This window comes from Miniopterus schreibersii (genome assembly GCF_964146895.1).
Source record: "Miniopterus schreibersii genome assembly, chromosome: 11".
In the NCBI taxonomy this organism is placed as follows: Eukaryota; Metazoa; Chordata; class Mammalia; order Chiroptera; family Miniopteridae; genus Miniopterus; species Miniopterus schreibersii.
The window spans coordinates 54,779,925-54,799,859 of record NC_138111.1 but is presented as its reverse complement, the minus strand read 5'-3'; the positions used below and the strand labels follow the sequence as shown (position 1 = coordinate 54,799,859).

Here is a 19,935-nt window from a genome sequence, read left to right as displayed (position 1 = left end):
TGTGGTTTGTGAAGGGCCCATAAATAGAGATGTCCTATGAAGAGGAGAACAGAAACCTACCACCGTGACTGAAAAGGCCACCACAGCAACGTGACGTGCATCTGAGGGAGGAGAGTAGCTGTCCAGATGCCCGCTTTTCGTCTTGCAACACACACTTCCCGTACTGATTTGTTTGGCTTCTAATCCTCGTTGAGTTTGGTTCCCAGACCTGCCTTGCCTTGTATATTTCAGAGACTTCCTTGGAGCATCTGCTGGGCTCCCTGAAGGCTCAGGGAGAGGTAGTAAGTTCAGATCTCTGGGGCCAGTGTTGACCTTTGAAAAGATCACCTGGACTTAAAGGCCCTAAAACCAGTGCTGTCTCCAAGTGAGACAGGGTACAGGAGATATTCTGCTGGGAACAGATAACTTCTTGATCAAATTCATTCTTTTTTGGATTCTCCAAAGTACTTATAGGAGATCTAGAATGGAATAATACATTTTGAAACAGAAAGTTTACCTAATCTCTAAATAACTGATGGAAGTGAGAACTAATGTTCCCACTGAGCTGTCCAAACGCATCCCAAGTACAGCAGAGACATGGGAGCCTAAAGGTCCTGCCTTGGGCAGAGCAAGGACACTCGGTATGGAGGCGGGAGGGTTTATGCCTCTTATTCAGTAACCTCATTGGGAACCTATAGTCCACTTTAAAATATGCAATTAGCACTCTCACTAGAGTTTTGCTCCCAGATCTTTCTAAAGACTAATGGTGAGAAATCTCAGAACACAGAGAAGGAAAGACAACTTTTTCCTATAGCAGTAAGATATTTTCCACTAAAATGCATTCTGGATTATGATTTTTTTGGGGGGAGGGGGACATACATGAAAAGTGTTTACAGTAAGGTACTCACGTATTGAGATTTGACTCTTTGCTTTGTCAAAATAAGTTCTTAAAAACTAAGCAGTAGAAAGATTTTTGTCATTGTTGGTAAGAAAGCTTAGAGCAGGAGTTGGGAAACTTCTTTGTAAAAGGCCACATAGCAGCTATTTTAGACTTTGTAGGTTATATGGTCACTGTCACAACTACTCAATCCTGCCATTGTAACTTGAAAGCAGCCACAAACAATACATAAATGAAATGGGGATAAAATGAGTGTGGCTGTGCCCAAGTAAAATCTTACTTACGAACAGGTGGTAGCCTAGACTTGGCCCAAGGGCCAACCCCTGGTCTATGGTATGAAGTCATTAGGGTTTCTGAACACTGGGAGCACACAGTGTAGTAAAACTACTAAGTGCCTGTGCACATTTATTTTTACCCCAAAGACAACTGCCATTTTCCTAAGAGATGAATTTTAATACATTCTTTGCTAATTAATAGGCTTAAGTTGTTACTTAAAAAAAATACCAATGCATGTTCATTATAGATTAGAAATTCAGAAAAATATAAAATAGTTCTAACCACTATGAATGTTGTGCTTTCCAATCACACACATGCATGTCTTGCTGGATAGATGGATAGATACATCTTGGATAGTCTCACATTCAGGATCTGTATCACCCTTTTAAATCGCTCCTTAAGATTTTGCATATGATGTATCAGAACTTTTGTTCAATCAGTTCTCTAGATAATTACATTGTTTCCAATTTTTCACTAATCTAAACTATGGTATGGTGACTTTTTTAGTATATACATCTCTGTCTCTGAATATCCCCTTAGGTCACATCAATGAGGTGGCATTGCTCGGTCAATGAGTATCATTTAGAAATACTGGTATGCACTGTCCACTTGCCCTCCAGAAGCCTTATACTAATTTATGTTTTGGGCAACAATGCATAATAGCACATGTTAACCCATTCTTGGATATTGTAGTTGACAAGCAGAATAATGACCCCCAATAACATCCGCATCTTAATCTCTCAAATCTACAACTATGGTACCTTACAGGGCAACAGAGACTTTGCAGATATGACTGAGAAAGGATGTTGCGATGGGAGATTACCACGGATTATAGAGGTAGGCCCAATGCAACTGCAAAGGCTCTTATAATAGGGAGGACAGAGGGTCAGGGTCAGAGTCTGAGTCCCTGGCCACCTAAGATTTAATGTTGTAAACAAGCACCTGGCCTAGAGGGCAGTAATCAGGGGCCTGCCTGGCAAGCAGGTCCTTCTTCCTTCCACTGCAAAGTACAAAGGCTGGGCACTGCCCAGTACCCACTCCTCTTGTTTTTAACCTGTTGTGTCCTCTAGCTTCTAAGCTTGGGATCAATTTGGTTTCTGTTTATAAATTCTCTTACCACCAATTCCTCCCCTCTCCCCATTCCTTTCTTAAACAATTCAGTCCAAAAGCCATTATGTGAGGCCAAAGAAGGCAGTGTTTGTAGGAAGAAGGGGGGTGTCATGGTAAACCAGAGTGGGGCGCTGAGCCTGAACAGGATGAAGAACATGTGGACCTGAGGTCAGGGTGATGACCTGGTGAGGACTGTCAGAGCCTAACTGGGATGAGGACCATATCCATGCGGGGGTAGAGGCAGTGGTGATAGAAGATGGCTATATAGAGATGGCTTTATTAAATAAGTGAATGTATTAAGTAAGGATAGTGGGAGCCAGGGAGTTACAGTTATTGAAAGGGTGAGAAATAGAATGAATCTTGGGGTGTTCAATAAGAATTGGAGACACAAGGGAAGACTCATGGGCCCCAATGTATAGATAAATTTAGAAATATAGGAAGTGTGTTTGCATGTTTGTGTATGCATATATATATACATATACAGATATTCTCTATTTCTGTGCAGTAAGAGAGCCTGAGAGTAGTGACCAATGAACAGACCTGAAATTGAGATCTTGGCTTCTAAATGCTATTCTCTAGTTCTGAAGCAGGGAAAGTTCAAGATGATTCTGAAATATCTTCTTGTGGCAGAAAATGAAGTTCTAAAGGATGATATAGACATGTGAAGGGGTACAGGGGCTCTCATTGGCTAAATCTGGGAAATATTTTTACATCAAAAAAAAAAAAAAAAAAAAAAAGGATAGCAACAGATTAAAGCCCATTGAGTAAGACAGAAATCCATGAGACTATGAAGATATAAATGAATATTATTTGAAAGTTCAATGAAGAATGAGATATTTACCATAGTCTCAAAGCATCTCTTTACAAAATACTCATTACAAGGGGAAAAATGTCTTTGCAATATAGAAATTTGGCAGATATTACCGGAACTAATATCAACCTTAATGGTACAATGGAAATCATGGTCATGTGACTGGGTACAAGAAGAGCCCAGTATCACTTCTGTGATGTTTCTGCCAAAGATGCATTAACTTGAATCCAATTATGAGGAAATATAAGACAAATTCAAACTGAGGGGTATACTTTAAAACAACAGGACCATAATCTTCAAAATTGTTAAGGTCATTTATAAAAGTCAAGGGAAGACTGAAGAATGGTTCTGGATTGAAGAAGACTTAAGAGACATGACAGCTAAATACAATGTGAGTTGAGACTGAATTCTTTTACTATTAAAGACATGATTGGGACAGATAGCAAAACTTGAAGGAAATATACACTAGGTTATAGGGTATCATGTTATCAACTCAGTCTCAAATGGGTCAGGTAGAAAAAGTTGTGTATTATACCTTCAAATTTTTATATAATTGAGATTATTTCAAAATAAAAGTATGGTAAAGAAAAAAGAAATTCTTATATCTTATCAAGAAATAAAACAACATGTGAAAGGAGAGAGAAAACCCTGCTCTATCCATCAAGACCTCAGGATTTGGAAGATTGGGGAACTGAGAAACATGAGTAACCAAAAGCAGAAAAACTGCTGATGGCTCAGAAAGTGGGGCTGTTAGACAGAACTTCATATCACACATGTTTAATCAGACTTTAAGTACTTCTAAAGATCTGAGAAGAAATCATCAGCATTTGAATAAAATAAACTTATTGTGTCATAGACTTTGAGTTGCCTGTAGTATTTAATGGACAGAGAAGCCACTTTCAGAGAAACTGGGTAGAGAAAGGAGGAAAGATCCTTTCAAAGTCATGGAACAGAATGAGTTTTTTGGTTTATTAAATATAAAAAGCTTATATTTAAGCTCTGCAAAGACTTTTTAACAAAAGTCTTATTTGTTTTACTTTATCTTACCTGCAATTTAACTTTTCATAATATTTTCTTCTCTCTGCACCTACACCCTTTTAGAAATGACGATTTCAGTGTGCTTAGCAGAAAAATCGTTAGCACAATCTCGAGGCCCTCTCCATTTCCCTGATGTACATTTCTGAACTAACTGTGATGAGCCAGTCTCTGAACCATGGCTTTGAGCAAGGATCTGAGATACTGCAAAAAGTTCATTAAAGTTGAGAACAGCAGGATTACAAGGCAAATCATTAAGAGGAGGTGCAATCTTTATTGTCTATATAGGAACACTGTGGTCATTTTCTTCTGGGCCCAGGAAACTGGCAGGACAACAGACGCACAGGCTCGTGCTGGCTTATCTCTCCAGATACCACTTCAAAGAGTCACACATTAGACACAAGGGTCCATGCCACGTTCCAGAAAGAGCCTTGAATGAATTTTTGGTCTTATCTCCTTGGTAACAAAGGTACAGGGAGCTCATTATTTCTGAGCAGGCAACTGCCAACAGAGAAATGGAGAATTTCATAATCATAATGGATTTTCACATAAAAAGATTCTTGACAGAATGGTGTTTTTGGAACGAAACTTGTCTCTCTACATACCTTTCGGAGATAAAGTATGAAAGGTGAACGATAAAAGAGTTTGAACTTTTAAACAGATACAGACATATTACTAGGTTATATTTCTAGAATAACAGTACAATTACTATCATCATCATTTTTTTTATTTGGCCTAACCTACCTCAAGCCCTACCTTTCTTTTTTTTAAATATATATTGACTTCAGAGAGAGGAAAGGAGAGGGAGAGAGAGAGAGAAACATCAATGATGAGTCATTGAACGGCTGCCTCCTGCATGGCCCCAACTGGGGATCGAGCCCGCAACCCGGGCATGTGCCCTGACCAGGAATCGAACCCTAATCGCCTGGATCCTAGGTTGACGCTCAACAGCTGAGCCATGCCTGGCGGGGCCAACCTACTTTCTAGGATTTGTTTTGATTCGCTCTGGTGGATCAGGAACAGCAGATGGACAACGAAATCCTTTTTGAGCTGTGTAAGTTTTCAGAGACAGTGCAGATCCTTTTCTATTTTCAGCAATGTACCTGCAATCCTACTAGCACGGGGGTATCCTGGCAAAATGTCTCCCCCAGAATGTTCACAAAAACATTTAAACGAAAACAGAACCCAACTATACCAGTGAGGTCCTTACTGTGATTTTAAGGCACTGAAATGTGATCCTGACTCAGTCCCCTGCTCCCCGTCCTACCTGCAGAGGGAGGGTGTTTTCCCAAGCTGCTAGCCCTATGTTTCCGGGGACTGGGAGCTGCGTGAGAGTAAAGATATCATGGGGTTCTTGGTACATGGTGAAGGCGCAAGGAATATTTGTGGGATGGAACTAGATGTCCAACGCAGATTTTATTCATTTATTTTTGAATAATTAATACATATACTTGATTCAAAATCTAAAGGGTAAAGAAAGGAATGCTGTGAGACTCTTCCTTACAACCCTTTACCCCAACCACCTGGTTCCTCTCCTCACTGACAACTTTCTTGTATATCTGGAAGGTAATTTTTGGACATAAAAAAGGAAATTCAAGCTGATGCCCCAAAGAACACCATACCTTCCTCTTTTTTTCTTTTCAAGAGTAAAATACAGTTCAGTGGTCTGGTTTTTACCTTTGGGGGCCTTCAGGTCTGAGTAAGCTCTAAAGTTATAATGTCAATAATGCCAACACCCCTGGGGAAAAAGGAGAGGAAGTTAAGATAGGGGTAGGGGTAGGGGTAGGGGTAGGGGTGTGTGTGTGTGTGCAGAAGACAAAAAGGTATCATAGAGCAGAAGCTGGCTAGTAATTCTCCTGCTTCACAAAGCATAGAAGAAACTGATGCTAATTATGGTAAGAGGTTAAATAAACTTTCCACAATACATGCCAAGCTCAACTCCAAAACATAGCAGGATATGTAACACATGAAAAGGGGGAAGACTGCAACCCCCTCCCCCCCCAAGTGGTAATAGGTAACTGATTTGAGACAAGACCATGCCTGAATGTGGATCCCATTACAGTCACCTATTTCCCCAAAAAACTGAGTCTAGACATCTGGACTCCATAGGTCAAGCACCAGATGGAGAACAGGGTCTTGTCCTTGTCCGTTCTTCCCTGTCTCCCATGGAGTGGGTGTCTAATTCACACCTATATTCCTTTCTTGGCCTGGCTAATCCCATGTATCCTTCCTGGTGCTGCTTGTGTCCCATTTCCCCATGAAGTCTACTCAGATGCCGTGAGTTCTCTGTGTTTTATGGGTGAGACTCTCCAGGACAGTCAGCATCCTCCCTGAAGTTCCTTAGAAAACAATAATGCAATCTATACATAGCCCAGTGTGTAGCCAAGAGGAACAGCAGAGACACCCTCTTGGCTAAAAGGCGGCTTCACAAAAGGTCACACATCTCCCCTGGGACTGTGCCTTCTCCTTGGGGTCCCAGACATCCCAGCCTTGCAGCCATCCTTGCTTCTGACCCCAGCAATAAGGCAACGGCTACATTTTATACAGTACTTTAGAGTCTACAAAAGGCTTTTGCATTTTACTCTCATTTGATTCTAAAATCAGTCCTCAGAGACAGGTTATCAACCTTTTTACTCATGAGAAAGGAAGATCCGTAAAGGCTAAGAGACGTGACCCAGAGCAACTCCTTTTCCAAAGCCCACACTTCTTCCTCCTGTTGGCTCAGTAGTGGGCAGGAGCCCCTTCCTTTTTCTTGCTTAATTTACATGAGATAGGCTACAATTTTCAAAGGCAACTTGACTAAAAAAATGTTAAATTAACTAGCAAATACATAACATATATATAAATAGCATAAAATTGGTAAGTTAACGACAACGTGGGTTGAGGGAAGTTTGAATCTAGCTTTTTTATCCCTGCCTCCAGGACTTGGCTCCCAAGAGCATTCTTTATTTTTTCCCCCAGCTTTACTGAGACATATAACATTGTATAAGTTTAAGGTGTGCACGTGTTGACGTGATATACTTAAATATTGCAAAATGATTACCATGATAAGAGTTAGCTAATACCTCCCTCACCTCACATAATTGTCATTTCTTTTTTGTGGTGAGAACATTTAAGATCTACATTCTTAGTAACTTCCAAGTATATAATACAGCACCCAAGGGCATTCTTAAGTTACTCTGCCTCCTCCACCTTAAGAAGGGGAGGGCTGGGCAAGAGCTGGTACTACCCAGATAATAATGACTAACATTAACTGAGCACTTACTGTGTGCCAAGGCACTGCTCTAAGCACTTTACATATATTACCTCATTTACTCCTTTCAAAATCCCTGAAGGTATATGCAGTTATTACTTCTATTTTACAGTCAAAGGCAGAGAGAACTTCCAGAACTTGCCCAAGGTCAGGTAGCTGTTAGCATGTGGCAGAATCAGGCATTCTGGGTCCAGAGCCTACACTTCCAACCACTGTGCTATGTGAGCCCTCATGTGTATGTGAAGGGGCCCAATGGACAGCATGGAGCTTGGATGGATGGATGGATGGATGGATGGATGGATGGATGGATGGATGGGGACAGGATTTTCAGGAGAGGCCGGAAAGCACGGTCTTTTGTTATAAATTCACAGAGCAGCCATCCAGTACTCTCTTTTTATTCCCTTTCCTCATCTACTTACACTGCCTTCTCACTTCTGTGTTTTCTCTAACTAGATAAAACTCTCCTTGATGCCAGAGGACACGCCTCTTCTCTGCTCCTCCCCAGGACACGGCACAGAATGGGCCCTTCAGTAAGGTGCCCATCTCCTGGATGATTTTTCAGTCACTAATTTATACTCACTCTGGCAACAAGTTCTAGTCCTATGAGGAGGGACTTACAGCAGATAGGAGTGAGGAAGAGAATGGATTTCTTGGTTTGTATAAACAACAGGGAGGTAAGGAACAGAGGCGAGAAATTAACATATTAGCATCCGCTTTGTACCAAACACTGAACTGGGAACGTTGCATATCTTCTTTAACCCTCAGTATACTGAATTCTGTGAGATGGCCTGAATGTTAGTGTCCCCCGTCCCAAATTCATATGTTGAAATCCTAATGCCAGGTGTGATGGTATCAGGACATGGGACCTTTGGGAGGTGTTTAGGTCATAAGGGTGGAGCTCTCATGAATAGATCAGTGTTTTTATAACAGACCCACGAGATCCCTAGCCCTTGCGGCCTTGTGAGGACACAGCGAGAAGTTACCGGCTATGAGTAAGGAAGAGGGCCTTCAGCAGAAAGCGAGCAGGCTGGCGCCTCTAGCACCGTGGCAGGTACATTTCTGCTGTTTATAAGCTCCTCGCTCGGTGGCATTCCTTCCAGCAGCCTGACTGGACTAAAACTATTATTTACAAACGAGGAAGCAGATGCTGAGGATTTAGAAACGGGGCTTCTGAGGCACCCCTGTCCTCTCTACTCTACAGAGTGGTCACGATCCTGTCTTTCCTTCCACTGTCTGCCTCTGGGCCTTGGGGTCCTGTCCCACTGCCTCTGGTGCCAGAGACTCAAGGAGACGCAGAACCAGACGGGAGCGATTCAAGAGCCAGTGCAGGGTTGAGGGAGGGTTTATTGGGGAAAGTGTCGAGTCCGCGTTTTCCCACTGATGGGCTTTCAGTACATGTCAACTTCAGGGACAGCCGGCTTGCTTACGTCATTCCTGTCAGGCATGGTGGGGAGGACAGATGGGCCTGGGAATTGTGTCCTGGTGCCAGGAAAGGGCAGAGGCAAGTGTGAGTGAGTTTCTCGAGGTCCCCCTTCCCTGACTATTTGAAGACTTAAAATAAGCCCTAGCCTGGATGCTTGCTGTGGCTTGGAACAGTGGCTAAGCAGGAAGATTTACTACCTCGCTTTCTGTGTCCAGCTATTTTAAGTGTCACTTATGCTCTCATGTCTTTTTAAATTTATGCATGTTCATTCCAGTCCAAAGACCCTCTGTACTCTTTCCCGTGGCTTCCTCGTAAATGCCCTCTGAAATACTGACTTAGTTTTACACTGTATGTACTATAGAGCTTCCTGTAGTCCCTGTGGGGTTGCTCTTCTCTACTTTGGATTTTATTTTAAAAAAAGACAAAAGTGCATAAACATGTGCCATAAGCAACCACAAAATGCTGACCTTTCTTCTTCATAGCAAATCATGTTCTCTTTGTGGGCAAAACTATCATTTTTGATTCAAAAAATCAAAAGCATTTTTCTTGTGACATAAAACTTCAGGCGTCCAATATAAATGAGGAAGCGGATGCCAACTGATGTCTCTTTGATAAATTCCTCTTCTTTCCCCTCCTTATCAGTACGCTGGCTCTCTCCTACACTTTTTTCCTTTCCTGTGCATCACTTTTCCTTGCCACGCCTGCACTTTCTGATGGGATGGGCCACCACTGTGGATTAATTTCTACCTAACCTTTGACCATCAGCACTTGCTGTTCCCACAGCTATTTTTAGAGAGGAAGTCATGACGATCTTAGTCTTCCAAATTATATGAAAAGTGACTGCCCCACAGCTGTGGCCTAGGGTACTCACTGACTGTTGCTGTGTGAATTTCCTCATCACTGGGTTCAGGAAGTGTCCTCAGTTCGCATCAGAGGAATAGGGAAGTGTACAGGGTGGGGTGACGGTGGAAGTATGTGGGACAGATGACAAAGCTATAATTATAATAGAAATGAAAGATGGAAATGACTCAAGGGACCTCCCAAGCCAAGCCCCAGCTACCTAGTACTGTTTTAAATCACCGGAGAATATTTATACAGCTTCTGTTTTCTCCAGGACCTAGAGCCTAGCTGGGAGACACGACAGATGGGAACTATCTAATAATATAAGGTGCAGTAGGTTAAGTGTCACATCGATGGTCTAGAGCAGGGGTTGACAGACTATGGCCTGCACCAAGTCTGACCCTGTTTCTGTAAATAACGTTTTATTGGCCCACGACCACACCCATTCATTTACTTACTGTCTATCCTGCTTTACAATTGCAAGTTGAGCAGTTGCAACAGACCTTATAGCCCTCACTGCCTAAAGTTATTTCCTATCTGGCCTTTTACAGACCAAGTGTCTGTAAACCTTAGACTATGGGCTTAGATTATGTCTTGAAGACTTCTAGGGTTGGTCTAGAGAGGATGGGGTGGGAGAGGGTATTCCAGGCAAGGGAGGCTCAAGGTCATGGCAATTACCAGGGAAAAGTTTGACAGGAACGGAGGGATTTGAACAGGAATAAGATGGAAGGATGGATGTACAGGCCAGGTCTGAATAGCAACAAGCCTTGAATGCCAAGCTAGAATACTCTAAAAGACTGGTATGGGAAAACGTGTTTTCCATAGCAAATCATAGCAATCATGGGTGGTAGGACGTGGGGAGGTAACTTTTAAAGTCCATTCAAGAATCAATTTTTAAAAGTACTGATGCCAGTCCCACCCCAAGAGTCTGTCTTAATTGGTCTCAGGTAGATTATTAAGTTTTGTTTGTTTTGAAAAACTTCCCAGTGACTCTATTGTGTAGTTGAGAACCTCTTCCTAGATGGAACCTGCCTGCAGAAGCCCAGCTCAGGGCCAGGTAAATGTTGGTGCCCAACACATAAAAGTCAAATTAAATCAGCAATATTGGCTTGTCCCAGAGCCAGCCTGATGAGCCTGTTTTACTAGAGTCAGCTATGTCACATTCAGTTGGCCACACGGTTTCCAATAAAAGAAAACACTTCTGCCTGCCCTGGCTGAATCTTGGAAAAGCCCATGATGCTCACTGAGATATTGAGTCTGTTTATACGTTTGGACATTTATAGATTTTTTTTCTCTGTTATTTTAACATGACCATTTACAAGGCCTTACACAATCTGCCCTTGGCCTTGTTACCTCACTGATCTTCTCTCCCACATTCAACTCCTGTGACTCCACTTCTGCCATTACACTGGCTTCTTTGTTGTTCCTTCAACACATGAGGCATGACCCTATCTTAAGGACTCCACACAGGCTTTTCCTCTGCTCCAGATGCCCTTCTCTTCTTTTCCTCCAGATGTGCAAGCTCAACAGCTCACTTTCAAGCCTTTGCTCAAGGATTACCTTCTCAGTGAGCCCTCTCCTGAGCATCTTTGTAATTTAAAATCGCATTCTCTTCCCCACATGGGTACTATCCATTCTCTTCCTCTGATGAATTTTTTCTTCATAGCACTTACTACCTTTTAACATACTCTGTCACTTACTCCATTATGCTTATTTTCTATTTCCCCTACTAAATGTTAAGCTCTGTAAGAGAAGGGATTTTTATCTATTTTGTTCTCTGCTACATCCCGAGTGCCTTCAATGGTGCCTGGAACACAGAAGGAACTAGACAAGTATGTGTCTACTGCATCAGTGCTCAGAATGCTTTTACTTGGCCTTCAAGACTGAGCTGGAATAGTTCCTCTGCAAACCCACCCTGATTTCTCCTTTGGCAAAGAAAGGAGTCCTCCCTCCTCTGTTCCCTTTGGCTTCTTTTGAAACTCTTTAGAACTTTCTCATGCATCACTGACTTTCTGTCTCCCCTACTGCTTCTGACCTCCTCCATGGCTGGAGAGGGCTTGGACCTACCATCTAGTGGAGGCTGAACAGGTGTACGTTAAGGAAATGAGCCAGAATTTGGCAACGCAAGCTTTAGACTAGTCTTTTCTTTGCAATGACACTTTCTGTAGTTCCACACTTCTGTAGTTCTCCATTGTATTCTAGCATCTTGACTTGAGTGGTCCAAAATGGTTCATTATCACATGGAACACTCGTGAGTTTCAATGAGAAAAGCCTAAAGAATCTGATGCTTTTGAGAACCTTTTGGTTGTGTGGACGATTTTTCCTCCCCCCCAATTAATCTATTTACCAAGTCCTGTTGCAGTTACTTCCTACATACCCCTGAATTTATTCACTTCTTTTCACTGTCTCCTGCTTTCTAGTCTGAGCCACAGTTCTCTCTTATCTGAAATACTGCAACCACTTCCTAAATGGTATACTCTACCTAGTCTCTTCCCCTGGAATCCATCCTATACACAGCAGCCACAACAAGCTTTTAAAAATACAAATCAGTCTGGCCAGGTGTGGCTCAGCGGTTGAGCATCGACCTGGGATCCAGGTGATCAGGGTTCGATTCCCAGTCAGGGCACATGCCCGGGTTGTGGGCTCGATCCCCAGTCAGGGGCGTGCAGGAGGCAGCCGATCAATGACTCTCTCATCATTGATGTTTCTATCTCTCTCTCTCCCTCTCCCTTCCTCTCTCTAAGATCAATAAAGATATATTAAAAAACACACACAAATCAGACAATGTCTCTCTCCTGCTTTAAACCATTCAAAGACTTCCCACTGCACTTAGCACAAAGTGCAGAAGTCTTACCATGGCTTCAACCTCATCACAGGCCACTCTCCCCTTGGTTATTTCCTCTGCTGCTTCCTCTGCCTGGAAGGCCCTCCCTTCATTTGGATAACTTCCACCCACTCTCCGCATCTCAGCTCAAAAAGCCTCTCCTCAGAGAAACCTTGCTAAAGCTCAGACCAGGGGTGCTGTCCTGTCACATGCCTCAAATGCATTCACTTCTTCCTCTTTTTGTCACTGTCCTTTTACTTGAATTACTTTCCCCACCAGACCCAAATTGGCCCTACTAGAATTCAGACTGCACAAGGGCAGGTATATTAATCTGTTTTGTTCATTCCTATATCTTCAGTATCTAGAGAACAGTGAACAGTGCATAGTAAAGGCGCAATAACTTTTTCTTGAATGAATGAATGAGGGGCTAAGTTTATCTATCTTATTTCCTGTGTGTATCTGGTTCTGGCACAGTACCTGGCACATAGTAGGCACTCAACAAACACTTACTGAATGATTAAATTGATCTTTGATACTGCCTTCTTAGGCCCTTTTCCAAGGCTTTCAACTTGGACCCTTACTACTTACTCAACTGTGCTCTGATATACCCTCCTACCTTGAGGGATTTTTATGTGAACAATGACTGTAAGCTCCACCTGAGGTTGCGGACCTGGGTTCTGTGTATTTCAGCCACAGCTCCCTCATCAGTGTGATACGATTTGTAGGAGCAGCCCAGTCACAACTTCAGTGTTGGAGAAAGAAAGAAATTTTCACCTCTTAGCATGAGATTTGGGGTAAACCAAACCAATGTGCTCTTAGCAGATATATCTGGAGCTGGATCTCATGCCAGCCGGGCTCTGCAATTCGCAACATTTTCAATAAGCAGAGAAAATGTGCAAGTTGCTTGTCTCAGGTGGTCAGAAGGAAAATGACACTGCTTGACTGTTGGCCTCAGCCTCTCTGCCTGGCTTCTCCAGGGCTGGAAGGGCTCTGTGAAGTGGAATCCTTATGCATGCAGGGCCCTGGGGAGCATGTTGGTGCCGCTGAGGTGCCGCTGAGATGCTGCTGTGTGCTGGCTGTGACCCTGGAGCCCCTGCTGGGGAGTGGGCCCATGCACAATGACTTCTTTCATGGAAAAACTTGACTCTGCAAACTCAGGTTTGAAGGCTCGGATCTCTCTCCTCTTGGTAAATCACAAGACATGAGAAAGGCTGTGTTCTTTGGCTCTCTGTGGGGTTAGCATGACATGAGTTTCTGGCAGAGATGTCACGAGGAGTCCCTCTGACTGAGGCATTGCAGCTTGCTCACTCACAAAGGATAGTTCTCGACTGAATATAGGGGGCAGAGCCAACCTTATGTATCTATTTGGTAAACCATTTGGATGGGGACTGCACCTAAATAGGACATGCTGAGAAAAGGTGCTGAACTGCTTCTCTTAAGCCACATATGATTATATATATTGTTACTGAAGGCACCTAGAGTCATCTAATTCTGACAAAATTCTGTGACCTTTAAAATATAGATTTTCTCTTTTTCCTGACCTTCCTGAGGAAGATCTACTCCTGTAAGTTATGTCTCTTTTTCTTTCTTTTCTTTCAGGCTCTTTTACTTCATGGAGAGAGCCTAACCCAGTGACAGGATAAAGGACAGAGTGGTACAGTGAAAATGTGCTTCTCCTCAGAGACAGGAGATGTGTAGTTACCCCAATAGACCTTGGCATCCTTTCTACATAGTGAGCTGGAAGGACTAGTCAGTGGTTGGCAAACATTTTCTGTAAAGGGCCAAAAGGAAATATTTTAGTCTCATGGGCCATATGGTTTCTGTTGCAAGCACTTAACTCTACCATTATGGTGTGAAAAAAGCCATAGACAATAAATAGGTAAATAAATGAGTGGGGCTACATGCCAAAAAAACTTTATTTACAAAAGCAAGTAGTGAACTAGATTGTGCCCATGGGGCTTAGTTTGCTAACCCCAGGAGACATTATCTCTTGAAAGTGTCTATGTAATAATTCTAGGACATGATTATCAGGATCAGAGAAGAACTTCAAAAAACAATCAGAAAACAATTAAAATGGCAAAAAGTACACACCTATCCATAATTGCTTTACGTGTAAATGGACTAAATGCTTCAATCAAAAGACATAGGGTGGCTGAATGGATAAATAAAAACAAGATCTGTACATATGCTGCCTACAAGAGACTCACTCCAGATGGAAGGACACACAGATAAAAAGTAAGGGATAGTAAAAGATATTTCATCTAAGTGGAAAGGAAAAAAAGGGTAGCAATGCTTATATCAAACAAAATACACTTTAAACAAAAGGCTGTGAGACAAAGAAGGGTGTTTTTTATAATATAAAGGGATCAATCCAATAAGAGGATATAACTCCATAGAAGCATCTAAATATATAAAGCAAATATACAAAAGGAGAGATCAACAGTAATACGTCATAGTAGGGGACTTTAACACCAATATGACATCAGTGGATACATCATCCAGACAAAAAAATCAACAAGGAAACAGTGGCCTTAAATGACACATTAAACCAGATGCATTTAGTTGATATTTTCAGGACATTTCACCCAAAAGTATCTGAATACATTCTTTCCAAGTGCACATAGAACATTTTCCAAACAGACCACATGTTAGGCCACAAAACAAGTCTCAGTAAATTTAAGAAGACTGAAATCATATCAAGCATTTTCTCTGACCACAATATTATGAAACAAGAAATCAATTACATGAAGAAAACTGAAAAACACACATAAACATGTCGAGGCTAAAGAACATGCTACTAAACAATGAATGGGTTAACAATGAGATCAAGGAAGGAGTCAAAAGATGCCTTAGACAAATGAAAATGAAAACACAACGACCCAAAATCTGTGGGACACAGCCAAGAAATAAAAAAAATCTCAAATAAACAATCTAACCTTATACCTAAAGGAGCTAGTAAAAGGAGAACAAATCTCAAAGTGAGTAGAAGAAATAATCTAAAAGTTCAACATTTGAGAATAGGTTGAATTAAGATATGGCACCTCCTATCTATGCAGCCATCAAAGCTAAAACTGTAGAATATTTAGAGGCATGGAAAGATGACTGTACCATTCAGTGAAAAAAGTTACAGGCAGTATATAGAGTATAATTTCACTTTAGACAAAATATATGTATAATGTGTATATTAATGATTAGGAAAAATACATCAGCACTGTTTATCTCTGAGCTAGGTAATTAGAGATAATTATATTTTTGCTTCTATTCTTTTATTTTTTAAAAAATTATCTTTATTGTTGAAAGTATTATAGATATCTTCCCCTTTCCCCCCAATGACCTCCTCCACTCTACTCTCACCCAACCCCTCCCTTCCCCAGGCCTTCACCACACTATTGTCTGTGTCCATGGGCTATGCATTTATGCATATAAGTTCTCTGGTTAATCTTTTAATTATTTTACAATAAGTATATAAAGCTCTTATAATAAAAATTCCAATAAAAGTTCTTTTTCAAAATATATCAGTGCTAATACCCTATAAATGACACTGTGAAAAATATTAGTCTTGGGCTTCAATGGCTAAAAAATATTTAACAGAAGGCTGCAAAAAGGTGTGGGTGCTGCAGGGAGCCTGAGCTACAGCTGTTCTAAAAATGGAGCCCTGCCACCAGACCTGGACCCGGACCACTAAGGATGGGGGCATCGGCCTTGACCTCTAGAACAGTTGGCACAGTTTAGGCCTCCCTGCAGGAAGGACAGCTGTAAAACAGGGACAAAGAAGTAACACTTGTCTTGCCTAGATAATAGATCCAGTTAGGTTGGGCCCACTCTGCACGGCAAAGCCTCCACTGGGCATTTTCCATGTCTATGTCATATAGCAAAGAGTGTGAGAGCAACAATGGACCCACCAGTCCCAGGTCTTTGTTTACAGTTATGGAAAGTGAGACCCAGATAGACCCATGCACATGTCGCTTAGTCAACCTTCCTTCTTGAAAGTTGCAGCAGTGGCTTGAAGTGGTATCAATGCCAGAATATCTGATAACCAAATAATCATTTCTGGAACAGACTCACCTACTGGGGATCTCAACATGTGAGTCTTAATGGAGAAGAGTTAGCTCTGATATATGATAGGTCTTTAAAAAAAATTCCAAATATCCCTTGCTCCCTTCTCGCCACGAAAACATGAGAATCAAGGTCCATGAATAATTGTCCCTGTGCCACAGAACCATGAAGTTCTCTGAATCTATTGCAGCCAACCTACAATGTAAATGGGAAAAATACATACACAGGAATCTTGCCATTCACTGGCTACAACAGGGTTGGCAAATGGCTTTTATCCTGTATGCCAACTGCCACCACGCTTGGTGGGCATGTTGAAATAAATTCCCTTGGCAGAGCCTGGACTAAGTGGAAAGAATGTCAAGATTGATCAGCGATGTCTTAGGTGTGGAAGGGGCTAGTAACAGTATATTTGCTACTTATCTCCATTCTTGTCTAGAGTATCTGTTACCCTCAAAATAGTTTTTTTTTCATTAAATGTCTCCCACTCTTGGTTACTCTTACAGATGTCAGATTCTTTTAAACATTACTATTACTACATTCTCCTACTTAAAAGCCCTCTAAAGGTCTGTCCCCATTTTCCACATAGTAAATCTACTTCCTTAGTCTAATAATCAAGGTCCTCCACAATTCGACACCATTTAATGTTCAGCAACCATACACAGAATCACCTCCCTGACCTATTTCTTGTACCCAGGGCACACACTCTGGTCTAAAAGGGCCACCAACAGGAGCCAGAGATGGGAGCTGGTCCAAATGGAAGTAACTGGATTAAAAGATCAGGATGAGTCAACAGCTGGGAGGTTCGAGATGGGGGAGGTTATCAGAAATCTTGGGGGGGGAGTCCAAGCCAAATCTGAGTGGACAAGCTCTAGCTGAGGCTTGCTCCTTTTAATGGCCTAGTTTCTATCTCAGTTTGGCCGCCCGTCCTGTTTTAAAGCAGTGGTATGTTATAGCTGTTACTGAGCAGACACCGATATATATCCCACACATTTCTGTCTCTGGGCTTGTAGCATCTTCTTTGCCTTGCATGCCTATTTCCTTCCTTTCTGCCGACCGGAGTCCCATCAATCCCTCTGTGCTCAGCTCCAAAGCATGACAGTGAGGCCCTGGTCTGTTTCTAAAGACCTATCTCAGGGTCCTGAAACTTGACATCATTCCCTAATTCCATAATTCCACATAGACTTCTCCTGGCTCTATACTGCTGGCAAGACAGTGACATCCACCACTAGGGCCCATTTTACCCATGCTGTTACATTCAAGGACTTTATGGACATTGACTTGCTGTCTCACTCAAATGGAGCAGTGTGGATGTGAACTGGTATATTAAGGTATCTCTTAACTGTTAGATTTAAATACCAGTCTAAGGTAACAAAGCAGCATAAACTGCCAATGAAATGCAGCAGCATAGAGCACAATAAATTCTTATTGCCCATGGCTACGATGAGACAAAATATTATTCCCGAATAAGGGAGAAAGAAAAATATGAGCAGGTTAACTTTCCCAGCATGCTGAATGGCACCCGAGTGACCCAAGAGTTATTGAACTTAAATACTTGCTGTACACCCTGCCAGTGACTGGGCTCTGATGAAAAGTTATGACAATTTCTCATAGTGATGAGTCTAAAATAAACAAGTTTACAATGTACACATTTAATTCAGAGTAAGTTTACCATTTATAAGGCAAAGAAAATAAGCAGTCTGCAACCTCAATGCACTCTAATCAACATGATATGAAAAAACTCAATGCCAAGCTGTGTAAGTTATGGGAAACAAAAAGGGCTTCTCATTACTATATCTGTGTCTTATTTTTACCCAGATCAGAAACACAAAAATCAGAAGCCTTGTCCATATGCCCAATTGCTGTGAGTAGTCTGCTAATTTCAGACGAGAATGAAGACTGAAGGTAATCTTTCTGTGCTGTAATCCTAAAGATACCAGACCCCATGGCCCTGTTGATAAATCAGCAGCAGTATGACTGGGAACTCACTGGCCTCCTGGTCCTTGCTAGTTGATGGGGAGAAGGGTACAGAAACTTAGCTTTGAGCCAAAGGAATAATTCTAGCTGCTATTACCAATATTTGGGACCACATAGAGTTAGCATGAAGATTTTCTTTCATTTTGTAGGCCCTTTTTTTTTTTTTTAGGTTTTTGAAGGCAGAAGAATTCTTCTCCTCCACCTTAACCATCTCCAGAGGTCATGTTGGGAATGCAGAGGTTCCTCTGGCATTTCCATGATTCACAGATGAGGGACCCAGGACTTGGATATCCCTGTACAACTTTCTATTACCAGTGGGCACCAGCCATGTGGGCATTAACTTGGTAAAGGCCCCAATGACAGATGCCAGGGAAGTTGTACCTGATGAAGTTATTTAAACACTTGGTTTGAGGAGTCTATCTGGGTTGGGTTTAGGCCCTACCTAAAGAAGGCTGGCTTTAATAGAACTGTCTGGCTTTTGGGGGATACTGATATTTTTCATTTTTCTCTTTGAAAACTGATTATAGTTCTAGTTTAGTTGGGAGGAAATCATGGGGAATACTGGGGTATGGTTGGCAAGAAGAGAGGAGATACAGAAGCTGTTCTTTACTCATTGTTCAGCAAAGTCAGTTTGATGTAGAGGACCTGGACTGTGGAATCAGCCCAAGAGGATTCAGAAAGAAGCCACATTGGAATCTAGACAAGCTAGAGTCCAGACTAAGAACTGCACTCACCTCACATGGAAAGTCAGCCAAGTTTCCACTGGTTGAGTCTGGATTCTGTAGGCAATTTAGTGATTTCCTGTTGGCCACCCCCCACTGCTGCCTCTTTCCCACCTGCAAGCAGTCACCCATCCATAAATCCTGTCCAGCCCTGGATTTCTGCCCAATGTTCCAGAGGGTTGGACTCACCAAGGAGTGCGGAATTCCCAGGATCCAGGACCAGCTGTGTTCCCAGAGGAGACATCAGCACTGAAGGAAGGTTCGGTCCAGTGGCTGAAAGCAAGGCTCTGATATCTTCCAACTGCGTGGGGACTTGGGGGGGATCTGTGAGAAGGCAGATGGTGAATCAGGCAGATTAAAGCATGAAGGCTGTATTAAGGAAAGAAAGAGGTGAGCATGCATGTGAGTGTGCCTATGTGTAAGGCAGGCATTACTCTTGTTGCCTTTTAACATCATTTTTCCTGTAGAAAAGGTGTGCCTATCAAATTAAGTCTGAATTTCAAACTTAACATTTGATGCTTGAATCAATAAGGTCAGTAATAAGAATCAGGCATGTAGATAGATGTCAGGAGCTCCTTACTAATACCACTTTATACCACAGTACCGTGGGGCCCCTATAAATGTGTAGGTACATTAAACCTTATTCTAAAGATACTTTTAAGAAGCCAACACTTCTTCAGTATTTACTCAATGTCAAGTCCCATGCTAAATGGTTTTCATTTTTTTCAAACATC

General features: G+C 42.0%; 1 protein-coding gene across 1 annotated transcript in view; it reads right to left on the bottom strand.

The window, feature by feature from the left end:
* ADAMTSL1 (ADAMTS like 1) overlaps nt 1-19,935 on the bottom strand; it is a 368,021-nt gene that overhangs the window by 40,763 nt on the left and 307,323 nt on the right. Inside the window, exon 23 of the mRNA XM_081151642.1 lies at nt 19,391-19,525. Coding sequence (XP_081007768.1) covers nt 19,391-19,525 — 135 coding nt within the window. The remainder of the gene's footprint in view (nt 1-19,390; nt 19,526-19,935) is intronic.